General features: G+C 46.5%; 1 protein-coding gene across 18 annotated transcripts in view; it reads right to left on the bottom strand.

Moving 5' to 3' along the window:
- NCOR1 (nuclear receptor corepressor 1) overlaps nucleotides 1–25,320 on the bottom strand; it is a 152,705-nt gene that overhangs the window by 10,385 nt on the left and 117,000 nt on the right. For 14 of the 18 annotated variants that reach the window (XM_032841349.1, XM_032841355.1, XM_032841348.1 and 11 more), the window contains 18 exons: nucleotides 24,301–24,421; nucleotides 24,102–24,203; nucleotides 23,671–23,771; nucleotides 21,646–21,814; nucleotides 19,499–19,639; nucleotides 18,189–18,272; nucleotides 17,251–17,507; nucleotides 16,535–16,895; nucleotides 14,063–14,290; nucleotides 11,449–11,658; nucleotides 10,641–10,790; nucleotides 9,979–10,089; nucleotides 7,162–7,327; nucleotides 6,465–6,958; nucleotides 3,742–3,870; nucleotides 2,705–2,862; nucleotides 2,329–2,552; nucleotides 1,204–1,344 (listed from right to left, as the gene is read on the bottom strand). In XM_032841349.1, the coding sequence (XP_032697240.1) occupies nucleotides 1,204–1,344; nucleotides 2,329–2,552; nucleotides 2,705–2,862; nucleotides 3,742–3,870; nucleotides 6,465–6,958; nucleotides 7,162–7,327; nucleotides 9,979–10,089; nucleotides 10,641–10,790; nucleotides 11,449–11,658; nucleotides 14,063–14,290; nucleotides 16,535–16,895; nucleotides 17,251–17,507; nucleotides 18,189–18,272; nucleotides 19,499–19,639; nucleotides 21,646–21,814; nucleotides 23,671–23,771; nucleotides 24,102–24,203; nucleotides 24,301–24,421 (3,347 nt within the window). The remainder of the gene's footprint in view (nucleotides 1–1,203; nucleotides 1,345–2,328; nucleotides 2,553–2,704; nucleotides 2,863–3,741; nucleotides 3,871–6,464; nucleotides 6,959–7,161; nucleotides 7,328–9,978; nucleotides 10,090–10,640; nucleotides 10,791–11,448; nucleotides 11,659–14,062; nucleotides 14,291–16,534; nucleotides 16,896–17,250; nucleotides 17,508–18,188; nucleotides 18,273–19,498; nucleotides 19,640–21,645; nucleotides 21,815–23,670; nucleotides 23,772–24,101; nucleotides 24,204–24,300; nucleotides 24,422–25,320) is intronic. The other 4 variants (XM_032841365.1, XM_032841366.1, XM_032841351.1 and 1 more) reach the window with 2 other exon arrangements.

Here is a 25,320-nt window from a genome sequence, read left to right as displayed (position 1 = left end):
ATCATTTCAAGCCTCCCACCAGAGGAGCTGTTTCATGTAAAAAATTTCACAATCCATTTGCAACTTCCTACACTAACACATTTTAAGCAAGCTTCTCCTTTAACAGCTCAAGACCACCAGTGGTCTAGCTAGAGCCGGAGATGACAGCCACGAACAGGCGGAAGGCTGCTGATGACCTAATCTGGTCCTGTGGGTTCATTCAAATTCAGGGATTCCTACTACACGTCAGGAGAGAAAAATACGTAACAGAAAAATAAGGAAAATGTGGCCTTGTCCTCAAAACACTCACAGACTTAAGGAAAAAGATGTAAACATAAAATTAAATGTAACATCATCCCCTTTCCAACAATGCATTTTCTTCATTTCATTGAAAGGTACCAACACCTATCTGCCTGCCCGTGAATACGTACACTGCGGAAACAGCCCAGAACCCATGGGAAGAAATGCACCAACTGTGCAGTGAGACCCTCCCTCTTTATCTGACTGCAGGCAAATCCTATACTGACCTCTATGAATATTGCGGGTGCCAGACGCCAAGGAAACCACATACACAGGACTGAAAGGCATTACAGGGACAGCAAGTGGTAGACAAAGAGAAGAGTAGGGTGGAAAGGCAGAAACGAGGCGTGGCAAGAAGCTGCTCACAGAGGAACCCAGATGCCAACCTAATGACTTGGAGCTTGAGTCCAAGAGTTTTGGATAAAGTGCTCTAGGGGAAGTGGACCAGGTCAGGGCCAAATCAAAAGCTGCTAATCCAGAGAGGAAGAAAAATCTAAGAATTCACAGGGGTCAGGTTAGGAACAGGTAAGAAAAAATATGGGAAGCAGTTACTTCCTTTCCACGTAGAGTCCACAAGTCTTGGTACGTGCCAAGCACTCAGACTGTGGTTTGATCACGTGGACAAAAAAGGCTTTTTTAAAAAAGATCTACAAAGTCTTATATTTCAAGAAGAATAATGACCAATTTTTTCCCCTACAACCTATTTAAATATCAATTTTTCATTAAAATCCAGCAGCACTAGATCACCAGGAAAACAGAGACTAGAGAGTCCTTCAGGACTCCTATCCTGACACACAAGCGCAAGGGAGAAGAGGCACTGACTTAAGGAAAACCAAAAGCATATAACACCGCGCGTGCACGTGCGCGCGCACACACACACACGCATGCACGAGCTGCCGGCGGGAAGCACAGCGGGCCTCTCACCTCTGTTCCGCAGGCTCGGCTCCTCTCTGAGACAGTAGCAGCATGCTGTCCTGTTTCTCATGCACAACTGGAACCTGGGGCGGGGAGATGGGCTCGTAGGACTCGGAAGAGACGTGACTCCTCTCCGGGGATTTTCCAGGCCTGATATTGTACCACAGAGAGTATTAGATTATGCTCCTACAGCCCATCTACGAATTACCCGGAACAGAAACTAATTCACTCATTATTCAGGAGAAGGAATAAAAGTTGTTAATTTATATCAGAAAAAAAGTTGCCTGAGGTTTTCACTATATATGCCCAGTTACCAGAAAGTCTGCTGCCACTGCTTTATAGCCAAACCAGGACAGCCAGTGCTCTGCCGGGAGGTCAGGACTACTATGTGGCTTTGGCACCAGACCCCGCCATCCCGCCCTTGGCCGCTACTCCAGCGAGCCCTGCAGCCTTTCACTGCTTACCGGGTCTTTCCCCCATTAAGGGAGAAAGGACTGGAGTACCAGACTGAACCCTGAGCTTGTCAGGGGAGTCCAGACAGGCTCGGGTTATGCCCTTGTAGGGCTGAGTGGTTCTTTGCAGGTTAATGGTCTTTCTCTGGCTACCATGTTGGTAAGAACACTGTGAGAGACACACAGTGTTCAGACCAAAAAAAGGGTTTGGCTCAGTGATTATACACTTAAGAGGTACCTGTGACCTTTGAATATAATTTTATTCAGGTATATGCCCTGCCACCTCCTTTCCCGATCAACCCCATCCAATTTTTACAGGTGCCCATTTCTGACCATTTTTCTTCAAGTTCTTTGGGGTTACCTCTAAAATTCTAAAATATCTTACATTTTTCTTGATTTATCAAACTTGAAATAGTATTTATCACCTCCCTCCATGGAAAGATAAAGACCCTGACTTTTGCTGAATGGACATTAAAATGATATAATACCAATTGCCCAGACAGTGAACATTCCAAGAATATACAGAGGGAAAACCCTCATTTGTATTTCCCAAGGCATGAAGGTAATCAATCTTAGGTGTGAGTAATGAATCCCTTATCTTAAAGGGGATCTGTAGAGCGTAACAGTTAAACATTGTTTTACTCTTGGGAAATATACATAAAGTTTGAAATAAAAACCATACCTTCCCCTAGCTTTGTCCACGAGATTTTCTGGAGAAACCCTTGACCCTGGTCTTTGATGGTGGACAGACTGAGACTGGGATTCTGGGCTGTAACGGTTTGATGTTTTAGTCCGCACAGGTGTGGAGACCAGAGCAGATGGCGAATTTTGGAATGTAGAAGTGGGAGGCTGCTGTGGAGGCTGTGAGGAAACTTGATTTCTAGCAAAATCTTGTGTGATAATTTGCTGTGAATGAAAAAAGAAGGAGTTGGTTAAATCCGTTGAGGACATGCCAAATAATGTAGCATAAAAAACCGGGACATCTTTTTTATGATTCCCTCTCTGTGAAATGTGCCTTCTGCACTGACCAAAAAAGGAAAAATTAATGAACAACTTACACAGATGTGATCAGCAAGTGTGATCAGGCGGTGGGTCCTGGGCACCTGGCCCACCCCGTCGGCCTGTGAGGAGGCGGGCAGCTGCTGTTGTGGGGACAGCGGTTCCTGCTGGGGTCGGTAGTGATGTAATGGTCCTTCGTACTGTCTGGTGGCTTCACCTAACGGAGGACAGACAGATGTCTTACTCAGGGATGCCCCGGCCTTTCACTCATCAAAGACTGAACATGACTCAGAGGAGCGCATGCGAAGGGTGTGATACCCCTCTCTACCCATAATTCCTGATCCTAATCTCGAAAGGAAAACCACGGAATGACTGACAGAGATCAGAACTAGTACAGAATGCCCTGTGAAAGTGTTAAGAGGGGGAACAAAATATCAACTATTTCCTGTATCATTAGATGTAAACAAAGGAGTAATCAATCAAAGCTTAAAACCAACTTTCCAGGGGAGCCTGGTTGGCTCAGTGGGTTAAAGCCTCTGCCTTCGGCTCAGGTCATGATCCCGGAGTCCTGGGATCGAGCCCCGCATCGGGCTCTCTGCTCTTCGGGGAGCCTGCTTCCTCCTCTCTCTCTGCCTGCCTCTCTGCCTACTTGTGATCGCTGTCAAATAAATAAATAAAATCTTTAAAAAATAAAAAACAATTAAAAAATAAAACCAACTTTCCATTAGTGCAGTTTTGCACATCTCTAAAGCAGACTCCTATAAAGATTACTCTAGGGGCACCTGGGTGGCTCAGTGGGTTAAGCCTCTGCCTTCGGCTCAGGTCATGATCTCAGGATCCTGGGATGGAGCCCCACATCGGGCTCTCTGCTCAGCAGGGAGTCTGCTTCCCCTCCTCTCTCTGCCTGCCTCTCTGCCTACTTGTGATCTCTGTCTGTCAAATAAATAAATAAATCTTAAAAAAAAAAAAAAATAATTTACTCTAAACCAAAACAAACAAAACCGGGTCTTCGGTCACACGGTCCAGACAGATCATCAGAAGCAAACACCAGGTGCAGATAGGAAAACAGGTCAGCCGGTAGCTAAAAACTACAGACCTTCCGCTTGATTTGCCTTGGCCACATCTGGCTGATAGGCCTGCAGCTTCTCCTGGGGCGGCGCAGGGGAGCTAGCAGGGCTGATCACCTCAATAGCATCGCCGGCGGCTTCATACCGATGAGAAGATACTTTAAGAAAAGTAAAGAATCTCATTTTAAAACGAATGCCGTGAAAAGTTGCAAAAGTCAAAACTCTTCAAACCTATTCACATGATTTTGGTTTTTGTTCTCCGAAACGTTCAGCAGTAAAAACCAAGCACCGCTCAAGGCACTGGTATCAGCGGTCCGCGAGTCTTCTTCAGGCTCCTAGTCTCTGTAGGGAGCAGGGTTTTCTGGAACTGTGTGGCCTCCAGGACCTTGAGGTGAGGCAGGCTACGGAACAGGCCTGCAGCGTTCTCCCGGGAGCTGGAGAGCGCTGCCACCAGGACACTCCTCAGAGGAGGCTGAACGAATCAGAGTGGATGTCCACAGCTCACCGTTTCCAGTGACTAAAATTCTAGGGGACACTCAGCTGTCAGAAAAACTGTCGGGTACCCGGCTGCTTCATTACGATGATGACTTTAAAGCTACAGATGAAGTAACGTTATATAATAATTTTCAGAAATCACCGGATTGCTGCAGACAAAAAGTATTATTCCAAATGATTTCTCAGCACTGTTACACTGTGGAAAAACACAGAAACGGCAAGGGATGTCCGAAAAGAAGTAAATTCACCCCCCTGGCAGAAAGGATGCCCACGTCAGGGAAGGCCCCTCTAAGCGGAAGTTCCCAGGAAAACCAACTGCAGGCCGATGCAGCAGAGGGCAGGGACATGCAACCTCCTGACCTTAGAGTGTACTCGGCTTCTACAGGCTGCGGAGTCTGGGGAGACTGCCAGCGGCCCGAAGGGTCCCTGTACGACTGGCCGGATCAGCAAGTGTCATCGATCAGTGGATCCTGCATGCAGGTCTAGAAGCCTGGAATGAGCTGTGACCAGGCTCCCACCCAGATCCTCCAGGACCCAACTGAACAGCCCTGTCTTCCCACCCCTTCACCAGGCCACGCAAGTTGTAATTCACTGGGGTCTAGTACACTCAGGAGGACAGGAACCCGGTGACTGGGACAGAAATGATCTCTCAGGAACTAAAATAACTATTTTCAAAGTAATTTAGACCACTTCCGACTTTGGTATCCACCAGCATTCATGACCGTTTATGTCCCCAGCAGTTTAAACCTCAGCACAACCAACATACAGTCACTAGGAAGTCTGAGGCCAACCTGTGTTCACCTTCAGGGGGAGGGAGGCCCTAAAGGGAAAAACCGGAAACCACACTGAGTAACGGTGAACAGCTGTGGCCTTCGTGCTCGTCACTTAGTGGTAAAAACGACAGCCCCACTCAGAACAGACGACAAACCTATTTTCAGACCTTCAGACTTGGTCCGGTTTGTGATGCCAGCTGAAAGGAGGTACTTAGTCACTGACCAGAGCCGTGCGCCCCAGCGTCCAGTAAGCCACAGGCTGGGTGGGTCACCAGGTGTGCTGGTGACCTCCCTCTGGGCCTGCTCCTGCAACGACATCCTTCCCAGCTAGCAGAGACTGCACCTGTAGTATCTGTTCTGCAGACGTTCACGCTGCCAGACGAACAGAAGTTTACTGTCTACACAGCACACTACCCACCTGCCCCGTTCTTTCCAAAAAAACAGCCATGGGGTAGATATTTACCCAAATAAGTTACAAGTAGGCACGGGGGTAAAGAGAATTATGCGTTGCATGCTAATGCGTAAGAAATCTCCAACTCTCCTCAATTTCATTAATAAACACAACAGAGAGATGCCCACATACGGTTAAATCACTTCAAGGATTAGCAGATACTTGCTTAAATACCCGGTTCTTCCTTCAGGAATTCCACACAGAATTTAGGCAGTTGTTAATTCTGAAGGACTCTTCCAGCGTTTTACCGTAGATTTGTGAACTCTTACGGACTCACAGGCAGAGGTCAAAATGACTAACCAGCTTGCAATGGTAGAGGGCAAACTGGTGGTCACCAGAGGGGAGCTGGGGGAAATCGGGGACGGGGTGAAGGGTGCACTTATGACAATGCGTACCAAGTCATGTACCGAAGTGCCTAACGACTATGTTACACACCTGAAGCTAACACGACACTCTATGTTAACTGTTCTGGAATTAAAATAAAATTTAAAAACAGTTAAAAAAAAAAAACAACGAAATGCATGAAAACAGTTTTAGGAAATGAGCACAGAATAGGACATAGGCATAGAGAAGGAATAAAAAGGACCGATACATGTATGGAAAAAAACTTTTTAAAGATCCAGCTTGCAGAAAAGGTGTACCGTAAATAGCAGTGACCAGTGATACAGTGGTCTCGCTTTTTAAAAATCTGTGTCTTGGGAAATGCTTAAGAGGCCCTGGTAGCCTCTCTGACCTTCCAGATGCCCCAGACTGACCACGAGCTCTGCCCTGCCTACTTTGCAATTCGACCTCCGTAAAGGACACAGAGTGTTCACGGGAAATACTTTGTCAGGCATACCTGAGAAACCCTGAAGTTTACACGGTCGCGACAAAGAGCAGAAGAGACATTTCTGCGCTACTAACCCACAAAACCTTTCCATTACATTTACCCGCAGATCAGGATTTTCTTTAGGTCAGTGTTCTGCTTTACCTACGGAATAAGGTGATTCTTTACTCAGACAGCACATTGCAAAGCCCCGACGGAGATACATACAGCTACTAGAAGAGTCTGAACTTTGAGAGCCACGTTCCCTCGCATCCTTGTCCGAGGCAATCTGCCGGGTGATGATCACGTCTATGAAGTTAGCTGCGGTAATGGTAGTCTTCCCTCGGGTCCTTAGCTCTTCCTCATATCTGGACTTTGGAGGCGGCCCTTTCTCGTTCCCAGCCTCAGAGTAAACTACTGAGGAATGCGGCTGGGGCTTGCCACTTGGAAAGGCTGCAGGAGTGTACAGACACTGAACGGGTCTCTTCTCCGCCTCCAGGCTTTTCTGCTCTAGCTGCTGCTGCTCACTAACTGCTGCTGACCTGCTCCTCAAATTTTCTTCTAACCTGGTAGCTTCATGCTTACTCTCTTTAGTTTTGGAAACCTCCATCTGGGGGGCAGAGGCTGCGGCATCCACAAGGGCAGCCAGGGCATCCGCAGCGGTGCTGTAGCGGGAGGCCGGCAGGCCTTGGCTTATGGACGGGCCCCCGGCGGGCAGCGGCCTGCGAACAGAAGCAAACCACACACAAGTCCGTGAAGGGCAGGCTCTACGGGGGGCGTGCTGCGGCGGCAAAAGGACCAGCTGCAACGACAAAACGCGTCGGGCGGGCAGTGGGTGACCAAACCGCCGCAGTCACGCACTTATGCGTGTGCGGCAGATGCTGGAGACCGCTCTTCTCAGCCGAAACGCGCACGGGGCACTTACATGATTCGGAGCTGAGCGCTTGGATCCAAGGGTGTGATGACGCTGGTTCCATTGGTTCCCTGGAACACGCTGGGTCTTTGCTGCAACATGGTCTCCTGGGCTCTCACCGAAGGGGACGGGGAGCGGACATATCCATGACTGCCGGGTCGGCCTGGCTGTTCTGAGCCTGTGAAGGCCCAAAAAAGAAAAAAAAAAAAAAAAGCAGAAGAGAAAGAAGAAAAGACAAGCCATAAGGAAGAAGCCAGAGACAGCGACGTCCAGGGGCTGTTCATTTCCTAATTTTCCTAAACAGGAAAATGGTAAGAAGCCTGATACCCTGCTTTTTGGCCTTTTGAGAAATATGTTCCCTAAGAGTTTCTTAATGAAAATGTAATAAAACGATACCCTTAACTCGAAACAAAAACATCAACTATCATTTACTGTCACTTCCTTTTCTGCGACAAGCATCCACCTTGAATCCTGAAACAAAGGAACACGTGTAGCCACCACACAGAGCGGATGCTCCCACAGCGGGGACTGAGTGCACGCTCCGCCCACACGTGGACGTTGGTTTTGAAAACCAGAGCGCAGTACAGTACACGGATTTCCCTGACACTTTTCTCCTCTCGCATCCTTTACCGGAAGAATGCAGCACACGATACACAGAACGTCTGAAACCTGGGTCAGCACTTCCCGTTCCCGGTAAGGCTTCCTCCGGTCAAGAGGGGTCTGTCAGCAGTTACGTTCTGGTCGGGTGTTCCAGTGGGGGGCGTGGGGGTGGGTCAGCACCCAAACCCCTGAGCTGTGCAACGGTCAGCTGCCCTCACGCCAATCAGACAAGCTCATCTCTCAGATTCTTCCTTAGACCCGGGTGTGCTGATCATTTACAGAATCCTGATCGGTGCAGCCGTCTGAGTATCGTGACACCAGCAGCACTCTGTCACCAGCCTGGGGTCTGAGCAGTTGCATCCCACCGCTGCTCTCCCTGCTCTGCTCCGCCTCTGCCCTGCCCTGCGAAGGGTCTCTCTCTCCGCAAGCGCCTCCCAGAGGCTCAGGTCCACAAGCTACACTCCCCCAACAGCTGACTCGGTTTTGTCCACTGGCCTCAGCTGTCCCACAGCAAAGCCACAGCTCGGCCTTGGTCAGCACTACTCACTGGGAAGATCTCACACTTCTTCTCTGCCCCCTCTGTCCCGTGTCCTCAGAAGAGCTGGCCACTTGCGCACTCGTCCCTACTCCCCCAGCCCGGACCACCTGGCGCAATTTTCAGCCATTTTCTCCCTTCCAAGCACACAATCGCTGACAGAAGCATTTCTGTGTTTCTAGAAGAGAAGCTGCCATCTACGCTTCGTACCTCTGCAATGACTGTCCCTACTTACACTGCCGCTGACGACACTGAGAGCCATGTTTCTTCAGACACAGCAACACAGAATGTTTGTCCACTTTTCTTTTTAAATGTCTGGAGAAAATGGTATTATATCATCTGGAATCTGCGTGTTATTCATTAATGGGATCACGAGCATTTTTAAAATACAGTTCCTAACAAAGTTGGGCCTTCTTTAATTACATCAGTGTCCGTGCTTTTACGCGCTTGACATATGAGCAGCATTAGGACACCCCTTCACAATTCACTGAAGCCTTTCCTGTGGTCACTTAGCAGTATGTCTTACCATACACAGACACTACGTTACAGCTCAGTGTCTCCAGACTTTGCAACCACTGATTAATTCAACATAAATCCTTGGGAATGATGTTACTGGGTCAAATACGAAGACCAGCTCTGGGCCCCTGCTCTGTACTGCCACCACTTTGATGTCAAGGTTTGCCACCCGTGAGCGCGAGTGTGAGCGTGACAGCCTGCCTGCCCCGTGCCCTTCAGTTCCGCATGCACCTCTCTGACGAGTCTCTGGTCCCCTGCCCGCCCCTCTGGCGCCTCTGCAGTACCGCCCACAGACCGACCCACCCTCTCCCCACACGCCGCCGGCTGTAAATCTCAGCCAAGCCAGAGTCGCGACCCTTGCAGGGGACTCCTAGGTCACCGTGTCCAGCCTGTCTTTCCCCCTAAGGGCCAGATCTGTCTGTCTGGCAACACGGACACAGGAAGTGCTCTCCTTTCACTGAAAGAACAGAATGCAAAAGACAAATCTATCACATGTCAGAACAAATGTTCCAGAGACACGTCCAAGTATGTCCCACAGGGAAACTCCTTCCCTAATGTGCAGACCCGGCTTGCGTCTCGGCCCATCCCACCCCCCAACCTCGAGCTATCGCCATCACTTCCGTCCCGCCCTGCCCAGCAGCACACATTTCCACCAGCAACTGCAGACATGGCCTCGCTGTCCTCCTGGCGCCAGTCCACGCCCCTCCAGGGCTCCAACCCACCTCCAGCCCCTCTTGTGTAAATGCCCCTCGGCACGGCATCAGCCTCCTGCTAAGTGACAGCACAGGTAATTCCCAATGTCACCCGACCTTCTCTCTGTACAGCATCTTCCTCAGACTCTAGCCCCACAACACATCGTGTGTTTGTGGCTGGGAGCCCCTGCTCGGGCTGCCTTCAGCTTTACTGAGCTCTGCGCCCGGTATCTTCAGGCCCAATTGTAGCCAACGGCCGGGGCCAAATCAAAACGCCACCTTCCTCAGGAAAACCTCAGTTTCCTCTTCAAAATTCATGTGCTGCACTTTCACTCGTACGTCACTTAAGGTGTGAGATTACTTTCCGTCTCCCAACTCCTGCCTCTAGGATCAGCTCGCTACCACGCCCCGCAACAGGAAGCCGGACGCCCGGTCCCACCGATGACCAAGGGGTGTCTGCAGCACGGGCAACGGCACGCCGCTCACCTGACCGAAGGTAGAGGTCCGAGGACGCGGCCGCGGCGATCCGCTCCCGCTCCTTCTCCCGCTCCCGCTCCCGCTCAGCACTCGCGGCCGCTGCGAGGTGCGTCGAGTGTCCTGTAAAACACAGAAATCTTCGACTTAAAGACAAGAACGCTGACCTGTCAGGTACAAACAGCTGTTAGATTTTTAGCGTCTGGAGACGTTTCAAAATGCTCCAAACCTGAGACGGAGACCATTTGTTAAAGAGTCTCGGATGTCGACTGACACCTAACACAAGCTTTTGGGATGTTTCTGGTGTATCCGGTGAGGGATGGCACGTGAGAACTACACGAAACATTAAGTGGAAAACAGCAGAGCAGGGGCGTCTGGGTGGCTCAGTCGGCCGCTCCTGATTTCAGCTCAGGTCGTGATCTCAGGGCGGTGGGCTCGAGCCCCATGTCAGGCTCCAACCTCAAGCCAAGTGTGCTGGAGGTTCTCTCTCTCCCTCTGCTCCTTCCCCTGTGCACTCTCTCTCGCTCACTCTAAAATAAATCAATCTTAAAAACAAGTAACAACAAAAAACCTCAGCAGACCAAATGGGGGGAAAGTGCCCAGAACTTCCAAGACAATGCGTCAGCACTTAGGGACGCTGGTCTTACCAGAGAGGGCCGTGACCAGTCTGTTACCTGGAGACATAGACGCGGAGTTGTATGGCCTGGGTGGGAAGGTAATCTGCGTTCCAGGAATATAAGTGATTCTGTCCATGGGAGGAGTGCTTGTTCCCCCTGGATGAGGCACTAAAATCGCTGGAGGCATGTTGGTCAGGTCGATGATTCCTGCTCAGGAGACAAACACAATAAAAGATGTTAAATGTCAGTTTCTCTCAAGACACAGAACTGTACATGGCTTTTTAAAATCGTTTCTCTCTGGGCACCTGGGTGGCTCAGTGGGTTAAAGCCTCTGCCTTCGGCTCAGGTCATGGTCCCAGGGTCCTGGGATCGAGCCCCGCATCGGGCTCTCTGCTCAGCAGGGAGCCTGCTTCCTCCCCCTCTCTCTGCCTGCCTCTCTGCCTACCTGTGATCTCTGTCAAATAAATAAATAAAATCTTTTAAATAAATAAATAAATAAATAAATAGTTTCTCTCTACAACCCAGTGATACTCTGTGTACAGTGTAAATAAAAATGGTTAAGATGATCATGACTTGGTAAGACCTTCTTTAAATCTACAGAAGGCTATGAAACCCTGTGCGCCCTACAAGTCACCAAAAAGCACAGACAGATTACTGAGAAAGACAGCAAACTGCAGACAGTTTGGTTATATCAGTGCTCACCAAAATGCCCTGCCTTGACGTATTGCTTTGCCTCTGGGGGCTAAGAGCTACAGAGGCAAGGACAGGGCTGCCTTTCCTTTCGTTCCATCATTCACTCAGCAAATACTCACTGATACTTGGCAGACCTAACACCATCTAAGAAGCCTGACCGCAAAGAACGAACCCCTTGTTGCTGGGTACGGGAGGCCCAGCTGCTGCTCCCGTGGGGAGAGGCCTCTGGTCACATCCGGGCGCAGGTTCACTTGCATCTGCTGTGAGGTAATGTAGTCGTTGAGGATTGTCTGTCTGGTATTCTCCATTGCATAAAGCTGGTACTGACTGGGGTAAGCTGGGGTTGGGGAGAGCTGTCTCTGAAACAGGTAAGCAGCGGCTGCTGGTGGAGAGAACGAGAGAAAGGCATTTAGTTCGGTCCAGGGCAAAGTCATTCGCTAAATATCACCCGCAGAAAGAGCCGGGGCCCCTGCTGCCAGGCTAATATGCAGGTACAGCTTTAGCGGGGGTGGGGGTTACAAGGAGTGAGGGCGACTCATGTTAGACCCTGACACATCAGGTATGAGTACACGCGCTCTAACGTCAGACGTAACAGCAAAGGGGAGAGAAACCAGATACAGTACGAATGTGAACGTCTTCACCAGTAGGAGAGGAGCTAAGGAACTTCTCAAGCAGCTGCACTTTTGGTCTTTGCCACATAACTTAATTATCATGTCACCTACATCTCCAAGAGCTGCGTTTGAAAATCACATTATTTGTGCAGTACTGATCATTCAACACAACCAAATGGAAATACATGTGAACATACTTTGTGACAAATAATGGCTTTCCTGGGGGCTGAAAATGGTTCGTCTATAAGCATTTAATTAATGCATGTGTTTAGAGCAAAGATTAGCAAACTTATTCCGTAAAAGGCCAGATAGTAAATATCTTACGCTTTGTGGACAATATGGTCGCTTCGCCTACTCAACTCTGCCACTGTAGCATGAAAGCTGCCACAGACAAAACACCCACAAATGTGTGCCTGTGTTCTAATAAAACTTTATTTACGCAAATAGGCAGCAGCAGGATTTGGCCCCCTGGCCATAGTTTGACAACCTGGGTTAGACCATGACACAAGCTGCTAGGAAGGGGTAGGTCTGCCTGTTAAAAAGAAGAAGTTAATGTCTCTCTGCTCAAAACATTAAAATTCACCTCAAGCTCAAAAATAACAATAAAACTGCTATAAAATGAAGGAGCAGGATAAGCACTACGTTAAAATCACACATTCAAACTCGAGTGAATATATATGTATTCATTTCCCTAGAAAAACAAGTTTTCTAGAATGTTTGCTTCTCCTTTTTTCATCCAGAACTCCCAGCAGGGTTAAGTCTGTCAGTGGACTCTGTGGGAACTTCTGTCTCAGTTTTGGGAGAAAGTCCCTGAAGAACTATGTGCAGACCCCTCTGAAACCTAATGTGCTCAAGCGACAGACAATTTGATGCCATTGATATAACCTCCAACAGATGAAAGGTTTTCCACAGGTCCTCGCTTCTATAAACTGAACAACTCTTCGAAATCTCGGCATACTGCTAATGAAAACCTCCTCCCTGAGGACCAAGGTAAAACACGGGTGTTCTGTGTCCCAATTTCAAGTTGGAGGATATAACAAACAACCGGTTAGGACAGGGAAGAGGTACGAGCAGAAAACACGCATCTGAGTAGGGTTCAGCGGACGAGAGGAACAGGGACGAAGACAGGAGGACAGGGGTCAGCTGGCACACGGCTGGGTCAAATCGGCCAGCGACGCGCAGACGGGGCTCCTTTCTCTTTGTGGAGCCCGCTGCCCCGCGCCCAGCAGACTGCTCTCGAGAAAACCTACGGACTCCTGCACCTCCAACAAGCACGTCTACCTACAGTCAGAGGGCTGTGTCTACCCAGAAGTTCCTTCCAGCTCTACCTGCTACCGAGATTACGTAACTTAATGAAGTAAACTGGAGGTTGTTGAGAAAAGAATGAGAAGAATGGTTTCTCTGGAAACTAAATCGACTGCTTTGGAAAGACAATATGTAGCTCAAGCAGGTATGGATGAGACGGTTTTGAAAAGACAGGAAAAAAAATCTGCAAGGATTCTGTATTTAAACTAGTTTGAAGTGGCTTTAAAGTCTAGCTTCACAGGGCGCCTTGGTGGCTCAGTCATTAAGGGTCTGCTTTCCGCTAGGTCATGAACCCAGGGTCCTGGGATCGAGTCCCACATCTGGCTCCCTGCTCGGTGGGGAGCCTGCTTCTCCCTCTCCCATCCCCCTGCTTGTGTTTCCTCTCTCACTGTCTCTGTCAAATAAATAAATAAAATCATTAAAAAAAAAAAAAAAAATTCTAGCTTCAGTTAAAAAAAGGAAACCTGAAAGGAAATGGATCACTTATGTAACAAAGACAAGGAGCGATTTCCTCAGTAGGCCCTGACCTTACATCAGAACACTGGGAAATTAATATCTACATGGTAAATTTAATGTTTTAGGTATGTCTGTGTTATTTAAAAATAATTCTCCACACTGACCCACTTTTGCAATCAGCTTAACCGAATGCCATACTTTTTTTTTTTCCTCAGTTCTCTAATGGGTACTAGTAATATTCTGTTTCTTGATTTGGAACTGGTAGCATGAGGGTGTGTAGTGTGTGTGAGTTCAGTGGGCTGCACACTAAACGATATATAACAGTCTGCATGTTACACTTTAATAAACAGAGTCTGAAAGGTCACACAGGAACATTCCTTCTTTGCCATAATCATCACCCCACCCTGTGCTTACCAGGATCCAGAGCCCTGTGAAACGGCATGGCGGGATCCAAGTGTGTGGGCAGATGGCTCCGATACACCTCGCCTGTGGCGCTGCCCCTGTGGTGGGGATCAAACGGGCTGTGGCTGACGACGGGGTCCACGCCAGGTACCGGAGACTTCGCTGGTATACTTTCCCTCTGGGTGGGGGTCAGGGTGGATTTTCTTTCGTGATTGGTAGACTTGCTAGAGGAAATCGTAACTGGAAAAAAAAAAAAAAAGCCAACACCACAACTTCTTAAGAAACTGGGGAAGGAAGATTTTACAGCTGACCCTTGAACAGTACAGGGGTTAGGGGCATCGACCCTCCACACAGTCAAAAACTCCACACGTAATCTTTCACTCGCCCAAAACAGCCTACTATTGACCGGGAAGACTTCCCGAGAACAGAAACAGTCAATTAGCACCTGTTTTGTATGTTATATATATTATATCCTCTACTCTTGTAATAAAGTAAGCTAGAGGAAAGAAAATGTTACAAAAACTGTAAGAGAGGGGTCCCTGGGTGGCTCAGCAGGTTGAGCATCCAACTTTGGATTTTAGATCAGGTCGTGATCTCAGAGTTGTGAGATCGAGCCCAGCACTGGGCTCCGTGCTCAGCGGGGAATCTGCTTCTCTCTCTCCCCTGCTCTGTCCCTTCCCCTGACCATGTGTGCTCTAAAAATAAATAAATAAATCTTTGAAAAAAAAAAAAGAAAGAAAGGAAAAGAAAAACTGTAAGAGAAAAATGTATGTACAGCACGGTACTACATTTATAAAGTAGAGCAACAACCAAAGGCCACCTTAAGTGGACCTGTGCAGTTCCAGCAAGTGTTGGTCAAGGCTCCACTGTATTCACCCACTTTTCCCCCAACCAAGTACAGACTGTATTCATGCACCAAACGTTTAATGTTCAATCTTGCAAAACATGCAACTGGGAAGAACTAGCAGAAGCTTCTGAGACTTAAAGATTACCACCTTGTGATCGCAGTACCAACATCTTATCACCTAACGTTAAGATTAAAAATGAAGTTCAGCACTCCTCTTGAAATCCCGTTATACAAGATTTTGTTTTCTGTAGGACTTGAACATTCCAAATTCTTCCTAAGCGCCACATACCAAGTCACAGCTCCCTCTCTTTGCCTGTGCTGCCCCCTCCCTGCCGCTCGCCGGTCACCATGTGATGCTGGGTTTCCTTGCCCAGGACTTCCGTAAAGCCTTTCTCGTGAGCTCACCAGTATCAACCACCTCCCTACCTCAGCCTCTATTTAAACGATGTGGTTCAGAAGTTATAACGCAAATAGGCACAGAGAGAACAGCATATCCCCACACGTACTGGCCATCCTCCTCCACGGCCGTAACAACTGCGGTACAACACACAGAACAGAAGCGTTACCATTTTAAAGGGTACAGCTGGGGGGGCATTAACGTACTCAGGGCTGTGCAGTCACCACCAGCACCTCGTTATTGATATTCGGGTGACATCAGCTTGGCCACGATTACACACATCTACTGGACAAAACCAAGCGATCATGCGGGTCTACAACACCCCCTTCCGAGCCCCAGGGTGCTCAAACACGGGGGGCCTCCTCTCTCAGCAGGGCAATTCTCCTTCGGAACCAAGTCCGGGCCTCTGCGTTCACCATCCCACCTCCCAGCTGACACTTCGCTTTGCTTGACCCCCTGCCTGCTGTCACGGTGTCCAGCCAGGACCCTGCCGTGAGCAATCAGTACGGACTGCTGTAACGCTGGAGAGGAGGAGTGGGGATGTTGTCAAGGGCCGCGGGCAGCTTTGGGTACCACCTGGTAAAACTCAATGCCTCTTCCCTGACTCCCAGACCTGCCAGCAGCAGGAAGGCTGGGGCCACAGGGAGTGACACTGACAACAGCAACGGCAGTAATGACAGCTCACGTGTACAGTGCCAGGTGCCACCCATACCCTCTGAGTCCTTCAAACACCTGACCTCATGTGACCGTCCCAATGGTCCAGTGAAGTAAGCCTTAATACTATGTTCCCATTTTGCAGTTAAGCAAACTAAGGCCTAGGACAGTGAAGTAATTCGTCCAAGGTCCTGCAGCAGAAGAACCTTAATGCGAGTCAGGAAGTCTTGCTCCGTGGCCTGCGCTTCCAACCGCCACAGCAGACTGAGGCCACACAACGGTCAACGCCGTCTTCCAGAACAGCCTGTAGGGTTAGCTGAAAGGGCACTCTCAGCATGCACTTACTCTAGAGCATTTTTGGATGCCAGCACCCTCGGCACTTGTCAAAACAGCAGGTATTTTACCTACAGTCATCCTGCTTTCCGTGTGGCAGACTTCCCCGCAGGCCTTGTCTCAAGCACAGCCTACAGACCTCGTGGCAAACCAAAGCAAACAATCTGATACGGACTTTTCTGACACCGATTTTTTGCGAGAGCTGGGAAGGTGCAATGAGAACGAGCAAAGGAGGACAGAAGAGTTACCGTACCATCAGATGTTCTGCTCATCATAGGCGAGCCTCTGGACATGGTGTTCTGGTAACTAACAGGGGTCCGCCGGGCGCTGCTGTCCTCGTAAAGCCCCGGGCTCAGCTGTGCCTTGGGAGCCTCATGAAGCGCTGACCGGAGGACGGAGGGGCCAGAGCTCACCACCGACGTGTGTCGGGAACGCACCGGCTCGCCTGCTTTCACGTCCTCGTATTTTCCCCGCTCTACCACCTTTATGTTTTCCGGCACGATTTCCAGGGGAGGCATTCCCCGGGGGAGTTTGTTGGGCCCCGTGATTAAGGATTTGACATTGTGTTTGATGGCAGATTGCCCTGAGTTGCTGTCAAACTTTATCGGTGTACCCTAGAAGAAAAGAAACAAACATGATCGGGAGCTCGAGGCATCTGCAGAGCCTGCCATCTCCGGTCAGCGTGGCCCACGGCAGTGATAATTTGCTTCAATAATCTCTACTCTGCCTGGGTGTCCCAGCCACATGCTCACAAATCCAGAGCTGCGCACTTTCTCACAATACACATTCCACAATATGGACGCAAGAAAACGAGTCATGAACCACACATACAACCTTCATAATCACTTCCAAAAGCTCTGACATCGTAAGAACTACTTGTAATTATTTAGTCATGCTTTTTCTAAAATGCTCCACGAATATCACAGTCTGAGGGGGAATGGCTGACAAAAAGCAGCCTGACACAGTTACCTGGGAGATGGAACCCTCGATTATTGGCCTTGTGCTCTGGACCACTTCTGGAGTTTTTCGGCTTTCCTGAGTTAAAATATCTTGCCGTGGAATCTCATGAATGGAACGCCCCATTTCTTTGATGGTGGTAATGCCGTCATATGGTTTTCCTTTGGTAATGGCACCTTCGAATGCTCGTATGGGAGGACTCTCCCTTTTAATCTGTTTGGGATATTTAAGACCGTCTTCGAAGCTGTCTGTGGTCGCTCTTGGTGTGCCTTCAAGAAAGAATTCAAGAAACACGCTTATTAAAATAATGCCAATGGTTGCATAACAATGTGACTGAGCTGTACACTGGGAAAATGTTACAAGAGGGGCGCCTGGGTGGCTCAGTGGGTTAAGCCTCTGTCTTCCACTCAGGTCATGATCTCAAGGTCTGGGATCGAACCCCGCATCGGGCTCTCTGCTCAGCAGGGAGCCTGCTTCCCCCTCTCTCTCTGCCTACTTGTGATCTCTTTCTCTGTTTCAAATAAATTAATAAAATCATTAAAAAAAAAATTGTTAAAACCGCAAATGCTGATATGTATTTTTCCTCTATTTAAAAAAATTAATACCTTATCATCTTGCAGTTTCTAATTAATTTTCTATTTACAACACATCCTTAAGTAAATATTCATAAGTCGTCATTTTTTTCAGGTGGTTCAAGATTTGATACACTGTTCATCACAATCAGAGAATGGTTCTTACATAATGAAGATGTCTCTATATTCAAAGATTAGGCAACCATCATCTTCAAATTATATAGCTTGGAAACATAAGAGTTAAAATCAAGATTTAAATATCTAATATTTCAAAAGGGAAAATACTTGAAAAGCAGGTTTCATACATGGCAAATTAATGTCAAACTACTCTGCAATGAGGCAGTCATGAAAAAAAGCCAAAACAACCAAAAATTTTACCCTGCATTATGGACCCAGACAGCACAGTCCTTTCTTTGAGGTCGGAATGAGGGCTCCCCCTGGGTAATGCTCGGCATATCAGCCCTTTCAAGACAAGAAAGCAATTCAAATATTAAACACAATGTCGATGTCAATTCACATGTACTTTATACTGACCTTAGAGTATGTACTTTTTGATAAAATCTCTATGGAGAAAGAAATATCATCTTAAATTTGTGAACTACTAGAAGAATATCATGGAAAAAATACAAGTTGGAAGTACCCAATATGACATAATTGTTCCTTTTTAAACATTTTCCTAAAGAGAAAACAGCCACAGAAAACATCTATTATAAATCAATAAGGAAAGACACTTTTAAAACTACATCTAAAATCCAATGCTTCTTTCTCAAGGTGAGAGGACACAGAGGGGTTTGAGAATCACTGTCTGGCTCTGAAACCAACCTCTGAGAAAGCAGCAAACACAAAGGATGGGTACCTCAAAAACAGGTAAAATACATAAATGAAAATATACAAGTCATACGCAATTACCCTAAAGTAAAGGGAAGTGGGATTTTTTTTTTTTTACTGGAGAAAATCCAGCTCTTAGAAAATTACGTAGGACTTCTGAGATCGAAGAACCCTTACCCTGTTTTTAGTATTTTACCTAGATTGACGTTAAACAGTTGAAGCAGGTTAAGATTTAAAGAAAGTGAGTCATTAACAAAATAAAACTACGGGTATGATGTAGTGAATGCTTATTGCGCGGTCAGCACAAGTTGGGACACCTGTCTTGAGTCCTCACATGGTGACTATGGTCCCTGCATTTACACTCTCCCAGTGAACTTCACCAGCAAACAGTGCGGCCAGAGTTCAAATACAGGTCTTTGTTCCGTTACACCTCTTTAACTGCCTCACAACAAAAGCAAAGTTCTCAGAATGACTTTTACATTTTTCAACTCACTTAACCCTAGCAGAATAGTCTACAAATTACACGAGCATTCTACTAATTACCTATGATATGACCAATAATGTTTAATTTTTACTTCCTACCACTGTCATGTACTTGCTTTGTATGTAGATATGAATATAAATTTAAACATATTAATAAGCTCATATTACTACAGTGCTAATATATTTCATATTATATATTATTAATATAATGATATATTGATACAGGTTTCATTTATATAGTAATATGAATACAAATTTATAATAGTAGTATGAATACAAATTTCATGACAGAGATTGAATACAACCTAACCCAACCATGCGAATTTGCTATACAAAATTAAACGGATCTAAATAAAGCACTGGAAACAACACTTTACCCTCCAACGGGGCTGACACAGGAGACTCCCTCATTGACAACCCTTGCTTTATATTTCCTTCCACTGATTCATAGCTTCTTTTTAAACTGATTTCATGAGCTGTTCTTGGACTTCTTGTGCCTTCTCGGGCATTCTTAATATCTGCAGAACATAGAAATAAGAATTACTCAGACAAAACCCAAAGCCTACTCTATAATAAATCGGTTATCTTAGTTTCATAGTCATATCTTATAAAAAAACAATATAAAAGCCAGCCAACCTACAACGTAGTACTGTATAGATGATATTTATGGAGTTTTTTTCATTAATTAAAATGTAACTGAGTGCCAGGCGTAAGTAAGCTAGGCTTGCAGATAAGGTTAACAAATTAAGTCCCTTCCTTCGTGAAACTTACCCAGTCGCGATGGATACCAATAAAGTACTAGGGAACTGATGTAGAGCATAGTCAGTACTATGAAAAGAGAGGTATGATGTGCTATGAGAACGCTAGAAGGGGAACCTAACACTTAAAAGGCCCCGATAAGGCTGCTACAAGAAGTAATGTGTAAACGGAGAACCGAGATGCTTAAGTCAGAGGTAAGGGAGGAAGAGGGGGTACAGGCACATAGACGCCAAGGTAAGACAGTGTGGGACACTGAAAGAACTTGGGCTCAGTGCCTGGTCAGCGTGTAGAGTGGCGCTGGAGGCAGACTGCACAGGAAGGCAGTGCCGGGGGGTTAAGGGAAAAGTGGGAAGGGAACACCTGGGAAGAGAAGGGGGTAGCAGATCATGGAGGGGGATCAAGCCAAGGTAAGGGGCTTACACTGATCTTAAAGCAATGAAGAGTCAAGCAGGAAGTGACGAGATACAGTTCTGAATACGGGTTATGACCAAAGGTGGGAAATCAGGGGGAGCTGCCCAGTTATCCAGATGAAGGATGATGGGGGCAGTGGGAGTACAGAGAAATGGAAGGATGGCAGAGAACTCAGAAAAGAAAACAGGAACAGCTTAGTGACTGACTGGATGTGGAAAGAGAACGAAGTGTCGAGGATGACATCTACATTTCTGGCTTCAGCAATGTACGTTACTTTCTTCCTCCAGAAGCAAAATGTAAATCAGCATATGCCAGAAACGTTAAAACAAGAAAGGAGGAAGGAAATAAGAAAGTTACCATGTGTTTTGCATCAGGCACTCTGTGCTCACATACCTTACATCTTTGTATTCAAAGAGAAAGATAAACCATGACTAATGACTCTGCAGATCACAAAAACAGTTGCAAACAGGAACTCATATCCAGTCCCTCACTTGGCTTTTTTTTTTTTTAAACCATAACTGAGTCATTCTTGTAACATCAGTGAGAAAATATAACCTAAGAATACATCTAAAGAAAATGCTCACACACAGACATTAAAATAATTTAAATTAAGAATTTAAATTCGGCGTGCCTGGGTGGCTCAGTCGTTAAGCGTCTGCCTTCGGCTCAGGTCGTGATCCCAGGGCCCTGGGATCGAGCCCCACATCGGGCTCCCTGCTCAGCGGGAAGCCTGCTTCTCCCTCTCCCAGTCCCCCTCTCCCACTCCCCCTGCTTGCGTTCCCTCTCTTGCTGTGTCTCTGCCAAATAAATAAATAGAATCTTTAAAAAAAAAAAAAAAAGAATTTAAATTCAATACTCTTTCCAGGATTATTAGATTATTATCTACTTCCTAATTCTTAGGGAGGCCTGGGTGGGTCAGTGGTTAAGCATCTGCCTTTGGCTCAGGTCATGATCCCAGGATCCTGGGATCGAGCCCCACACTGGGCTCCCTGCTCAGAGGGGAGCCTGCTTCTCTTTCTGCCTCTGCCTCTCCCCGACTCGTGCTTGCTCCCTTGCGTGCCCTCTTTCTCACAAATAATAAATAAAATCTTAAAAATAAAGAAAAAAAAGAAAAGAAAAGTGATTCTACTGAAGTTAAAGATTCTTTTCTTAGGCTAAATCCACTGGCCACGGTTGATGTTAGTTATCACTCACAGAACAATGTACTATACTCTGCACTGTTTATCATTTTCATTTTATCATTTTCTGAATGATAAACTGAGTGAACTTCCCCAAACAAGTATGTGGGGAACCAGAGCCCATGTTTCTAATCCCTAACACAGTACTGGCTTCCAAGTACAGACATCATACTTACTGTCGTAGGATAAGATGTGTCCACTTTTGCCTTCATAAATAACATGACCTTTTGATGCGGCCTCCTCTCTGCCTTTCTCAGGACTGCTCTCCTCAATGGGCATTCTAGAAATGGATCCCTTCACCAACGTCTCAGTTGGTATGCCGGCCTGTGACAGCGCTGGGGTACCCTGCCATCAAATCAAACACAAACATTCAGGTTTAGAGACACGAGATGCTCAGAAAACTTAACCTACTGCACTGAGAGTCAGATCCACCCATATCTTCAAAGAAGAAAGGACAAAGACATGAGAGGAACCCAGACATTAAGGTTTTATAAACATAAAAAGAAATACTGTAACTTCATCCTTGAACCCTGCCCCACAAAACTTAAAAATGGGGACAGGTGTAGGAGTCAAACAAACTTTTTTTTTTTTTTTAAAGATTTTATTTATTTATTTGACAGAGATCACAAGTAGGCAGAGAGGCAGGCAGAGAGAAAGAGGCGGAAGCAGGCTTCCCGCTGAGCAGAGAGCCTGACATGGGGCTCGATCCCAGGACCCTGGGATCATGACCTGAGCTAAAGGCTGAGGCTTTAACCCACTGAGCCACCCAGGTGCCCACAGCCTGGTTACTAGAATGAAAACGAACGAGAAAAGGGAATACACATAAGGCATTTATTTCCCTTCAGCCTCTACTATTAAAGTGTTTGCTTGTTTTGAAGACTAGTTTCAGGATGTATACTTTGGTGAAATGTAGAAGGAGAGATGTGTAGAGTTCACATGTAACTCTCTAGATCACTAGGCCATATACTCCGTAAACCAGGTCTTGTTAAAACGGAGACCCTGATTCATAGGTCAGAAGTGGGAACTAAAATTTTTGCATTAACCTAATAAGCTCCCAAGCAATGCTGATCCCTGGGATACAGACTACACTTGACCAGCAAGGCCCCAGGGCACAGTTCTCAGATGAGCCCACAGCAGAACCACTAGAAGGCAGGAAACACAGCCTGCTGGGCCTGCCCCCACAGATGAGACTTCAGGAAGTCTGGGCTGGGGCCTGACCATTTACAGGCCTAATGGTGCTGGCCCAGGAGCCACAACTTTAGCCATTGGCCTAGGGAACAAGGTTCAACATGCAAAAACCACAGGATTCTGTTTACAATGATTTCCCAAAAGAGAATTTTCCTTCTCAGACCCACAGTAATAAGGAAGCTATGGACTGTTACACTTCCAACTGAAATCAACGTCAAACGGAGGACAAGGAGAACTTTTCTTAATCAAAACTGGCAATTTATTGAGCTTGAAATTGGAAGAAGATATCTGACTTTCGGTGCTTCTATCAATGCCGCCCGTATCTTCGAGTTTAGCATGAGACCCTAGCCAGGCGTCTTACACGCTGGGACTGCAGACCTTCTTTTTCACAAGAGGCAAAAGCGAGCAAATAATTTATAATGATTTTTTTTTTCCATTTCTATTTAAGCTGCACACATGGTAAGAGCTTTTGCAGTGGGTGGGGGTAGTGGGTGTGTGTGTGTGTGTGCCTGGGTGGCTCAGTCGTTAAGCATCTGCCTTTGGCTCAGGTCATGATCTTGGGGTCCTGAAATGGAGCCCGGCATCAGGTCCCCTGCTCGGCAGGGAGCCTGCTTCTCCCTCTTCCACTCCCCCTGCTTGTGTTCCCTGTCATGCTCTATCTCTCTGTCAAATAAATAAATAAAATCTTAAAAAAAAAAAAAAAAAAAAAGGGCGTTGCCAGGAAGACAGAGCTGCATCAACTTGTTTCTTCTGCCAATTTGCAAATCACTGACCTTTTCAAATGACCCACAGAACAGATAATACAGCTGGTGGTCAAAATGATGACATTAATGTCCTTCTGCAGACAATTTATGGATCTGGGTTTATTACCACTGAGACCCAGTTCTGCAATCCAGAACAAGGAGCAACTTAACCACAGAGCCATACTGCTAGAACAGCCAGAGCTCTTGAGACCTGACTTCTAGTTTTCTTATTAGCTATTGTCCAGCGCATCAGGAATGATCACAACTAACCTGAGTGATGGAGCCCCGCAGGGATGGGATGCCTTCCATGGAAATTTTGCTGGTTGGCGTTCCCCGAGTTATACTTCCTTCTTGAATGGCTCCCGTGGTACCTGAATGAAAGCAGAATGATGAGTAAGTTACACCTTCTACCACCGCAAACAAACAAAACTCACCCCCTACTTGGAAGAGGGGTAAGAGAAGGAAACAGCAGTATAAGAAGAATAGCTGTGTTTTACTGAAACGCACTTTCAAAATATTACAATTATTAAAAAGGATTGCTAAAACATGGAATTTCAAAACCCTGAATTATTTTTATACAGAAGGAAAAATTTAGAATGTAAAGGCTCTAATTTAAAAACCCAACATTAAAATGTATTAATGACTTTAATACATTTATTGGGAACAGAAGTTTAATATTTCTGCCAAACAGCGCAGTTTACCTCTGACCACTCCTTCGTGTTGTGCCCTGACCAAGAGACCTTCAGGCTGCGAGTTTTGGCTTCGGGGAGAAAATTCTTCCTGCTTGATGTAGGGCACGGTAGCTGTGGACCAAAGCGAGAGAAAAAAAAGAGATCAAGTGTTGAGTTACCGCCCGTGATGCTGCAAGTGCAGGAACCTTTTGAGTATTTACTCACTGACCTGATTTGACAGATTCCTGCTGCCGCGGCAGTCCAAGAGAGATAGAGCCCACTGAGGGCTTAGCTGCTTCTGGAGTGTAGGAAGTCTGATTATGAGATGTCAAATAAGTGCCAGGTGTTCCCTAAAAATAATTTTAGAAGACTAAAATAACATTGTCTTTTCACAAGGTCAACAATAAACATATGTTCATGTTTCTGTTTGTAAGAATTTACACCCCCCATTGCTGAAAATTAAGGACAAGTATTGGAAAAGCAAGAAACTCCTAATAGATTGATTAAAAATATTTTTAAAGGGAGCAAGAGGTCTTCTGAAATAGCCATAAACTTCACATAATTAATATTAGGTAACAAATTACATAAACAAAGCACTTAACAGTACACTCAAAATGTAAGCTACTATTATTAACAATATTTATTCTTCAAAAAACTGCTATAGGACAGTGACAGTAAAAACAGCAGAGTAGGGACTTCTGAAAACTTTCCTCCATAAAAGCAACCAGAAAACCAGCAAAAATGGTAAGAATCAACCTTTTAATTTGGAAATTAACTGAAGGCTTATGGAAATCTGCATGCATTTGTTCAAGAAGACTAAAAAAATCTACGTAAGAAGAGTGAGTTTTGTGGCATCTGAACTTGTTCTATCTCCTCTCCCATATGCTCCCACCAAGCTCACTGGTAGCCCTGAAAATCAACAGTCCTTGATTATGCTGAAAACCATCAGCCTGGCAGCCACCAGAGGGGAAAGAAGAGGGTTTGGAGCTCCTTAAAAGCATCACTCCCAGATAACTGTCATTATTTGACTTGTCTGATGGTTCCCTGGAAGACCCATTTGCAAGGCTGTCCTTTTCCGACCTGTGGGGAAGAAGGTGCATGCTTGTCAAAAACAATCAGCGTCAAATGCTTTAACTTTGTCACTGCCTGAGGCAACACTCAGGCAACAACAGGGTAAGCAAAAACCTTAAAAGGAAAAGCTAAGAAATGAGCTGTTCAAAGGAGATTTGAACATGTTCCTAGCAATCGG

This window comes from Lontra canadensis, unplaced genomic scaffold, assembly GCF_010015895.1.
Source record: "Lontra canadensis isolate GAN:19392208 unplaced genomic scaffold, GSC_riverotter_1.0 scaffold122, whole genome shotgun sequence".
Classification (NCBI taxonomy): Eukaryota; Metazoa; Chordata; class Mammalia; order Carnivora; family Mustelidae; genus Lontra; species Lontra canadensis.
This window is presented reverse-complemented; position numbering and strand designations above follow the sequence as displayed.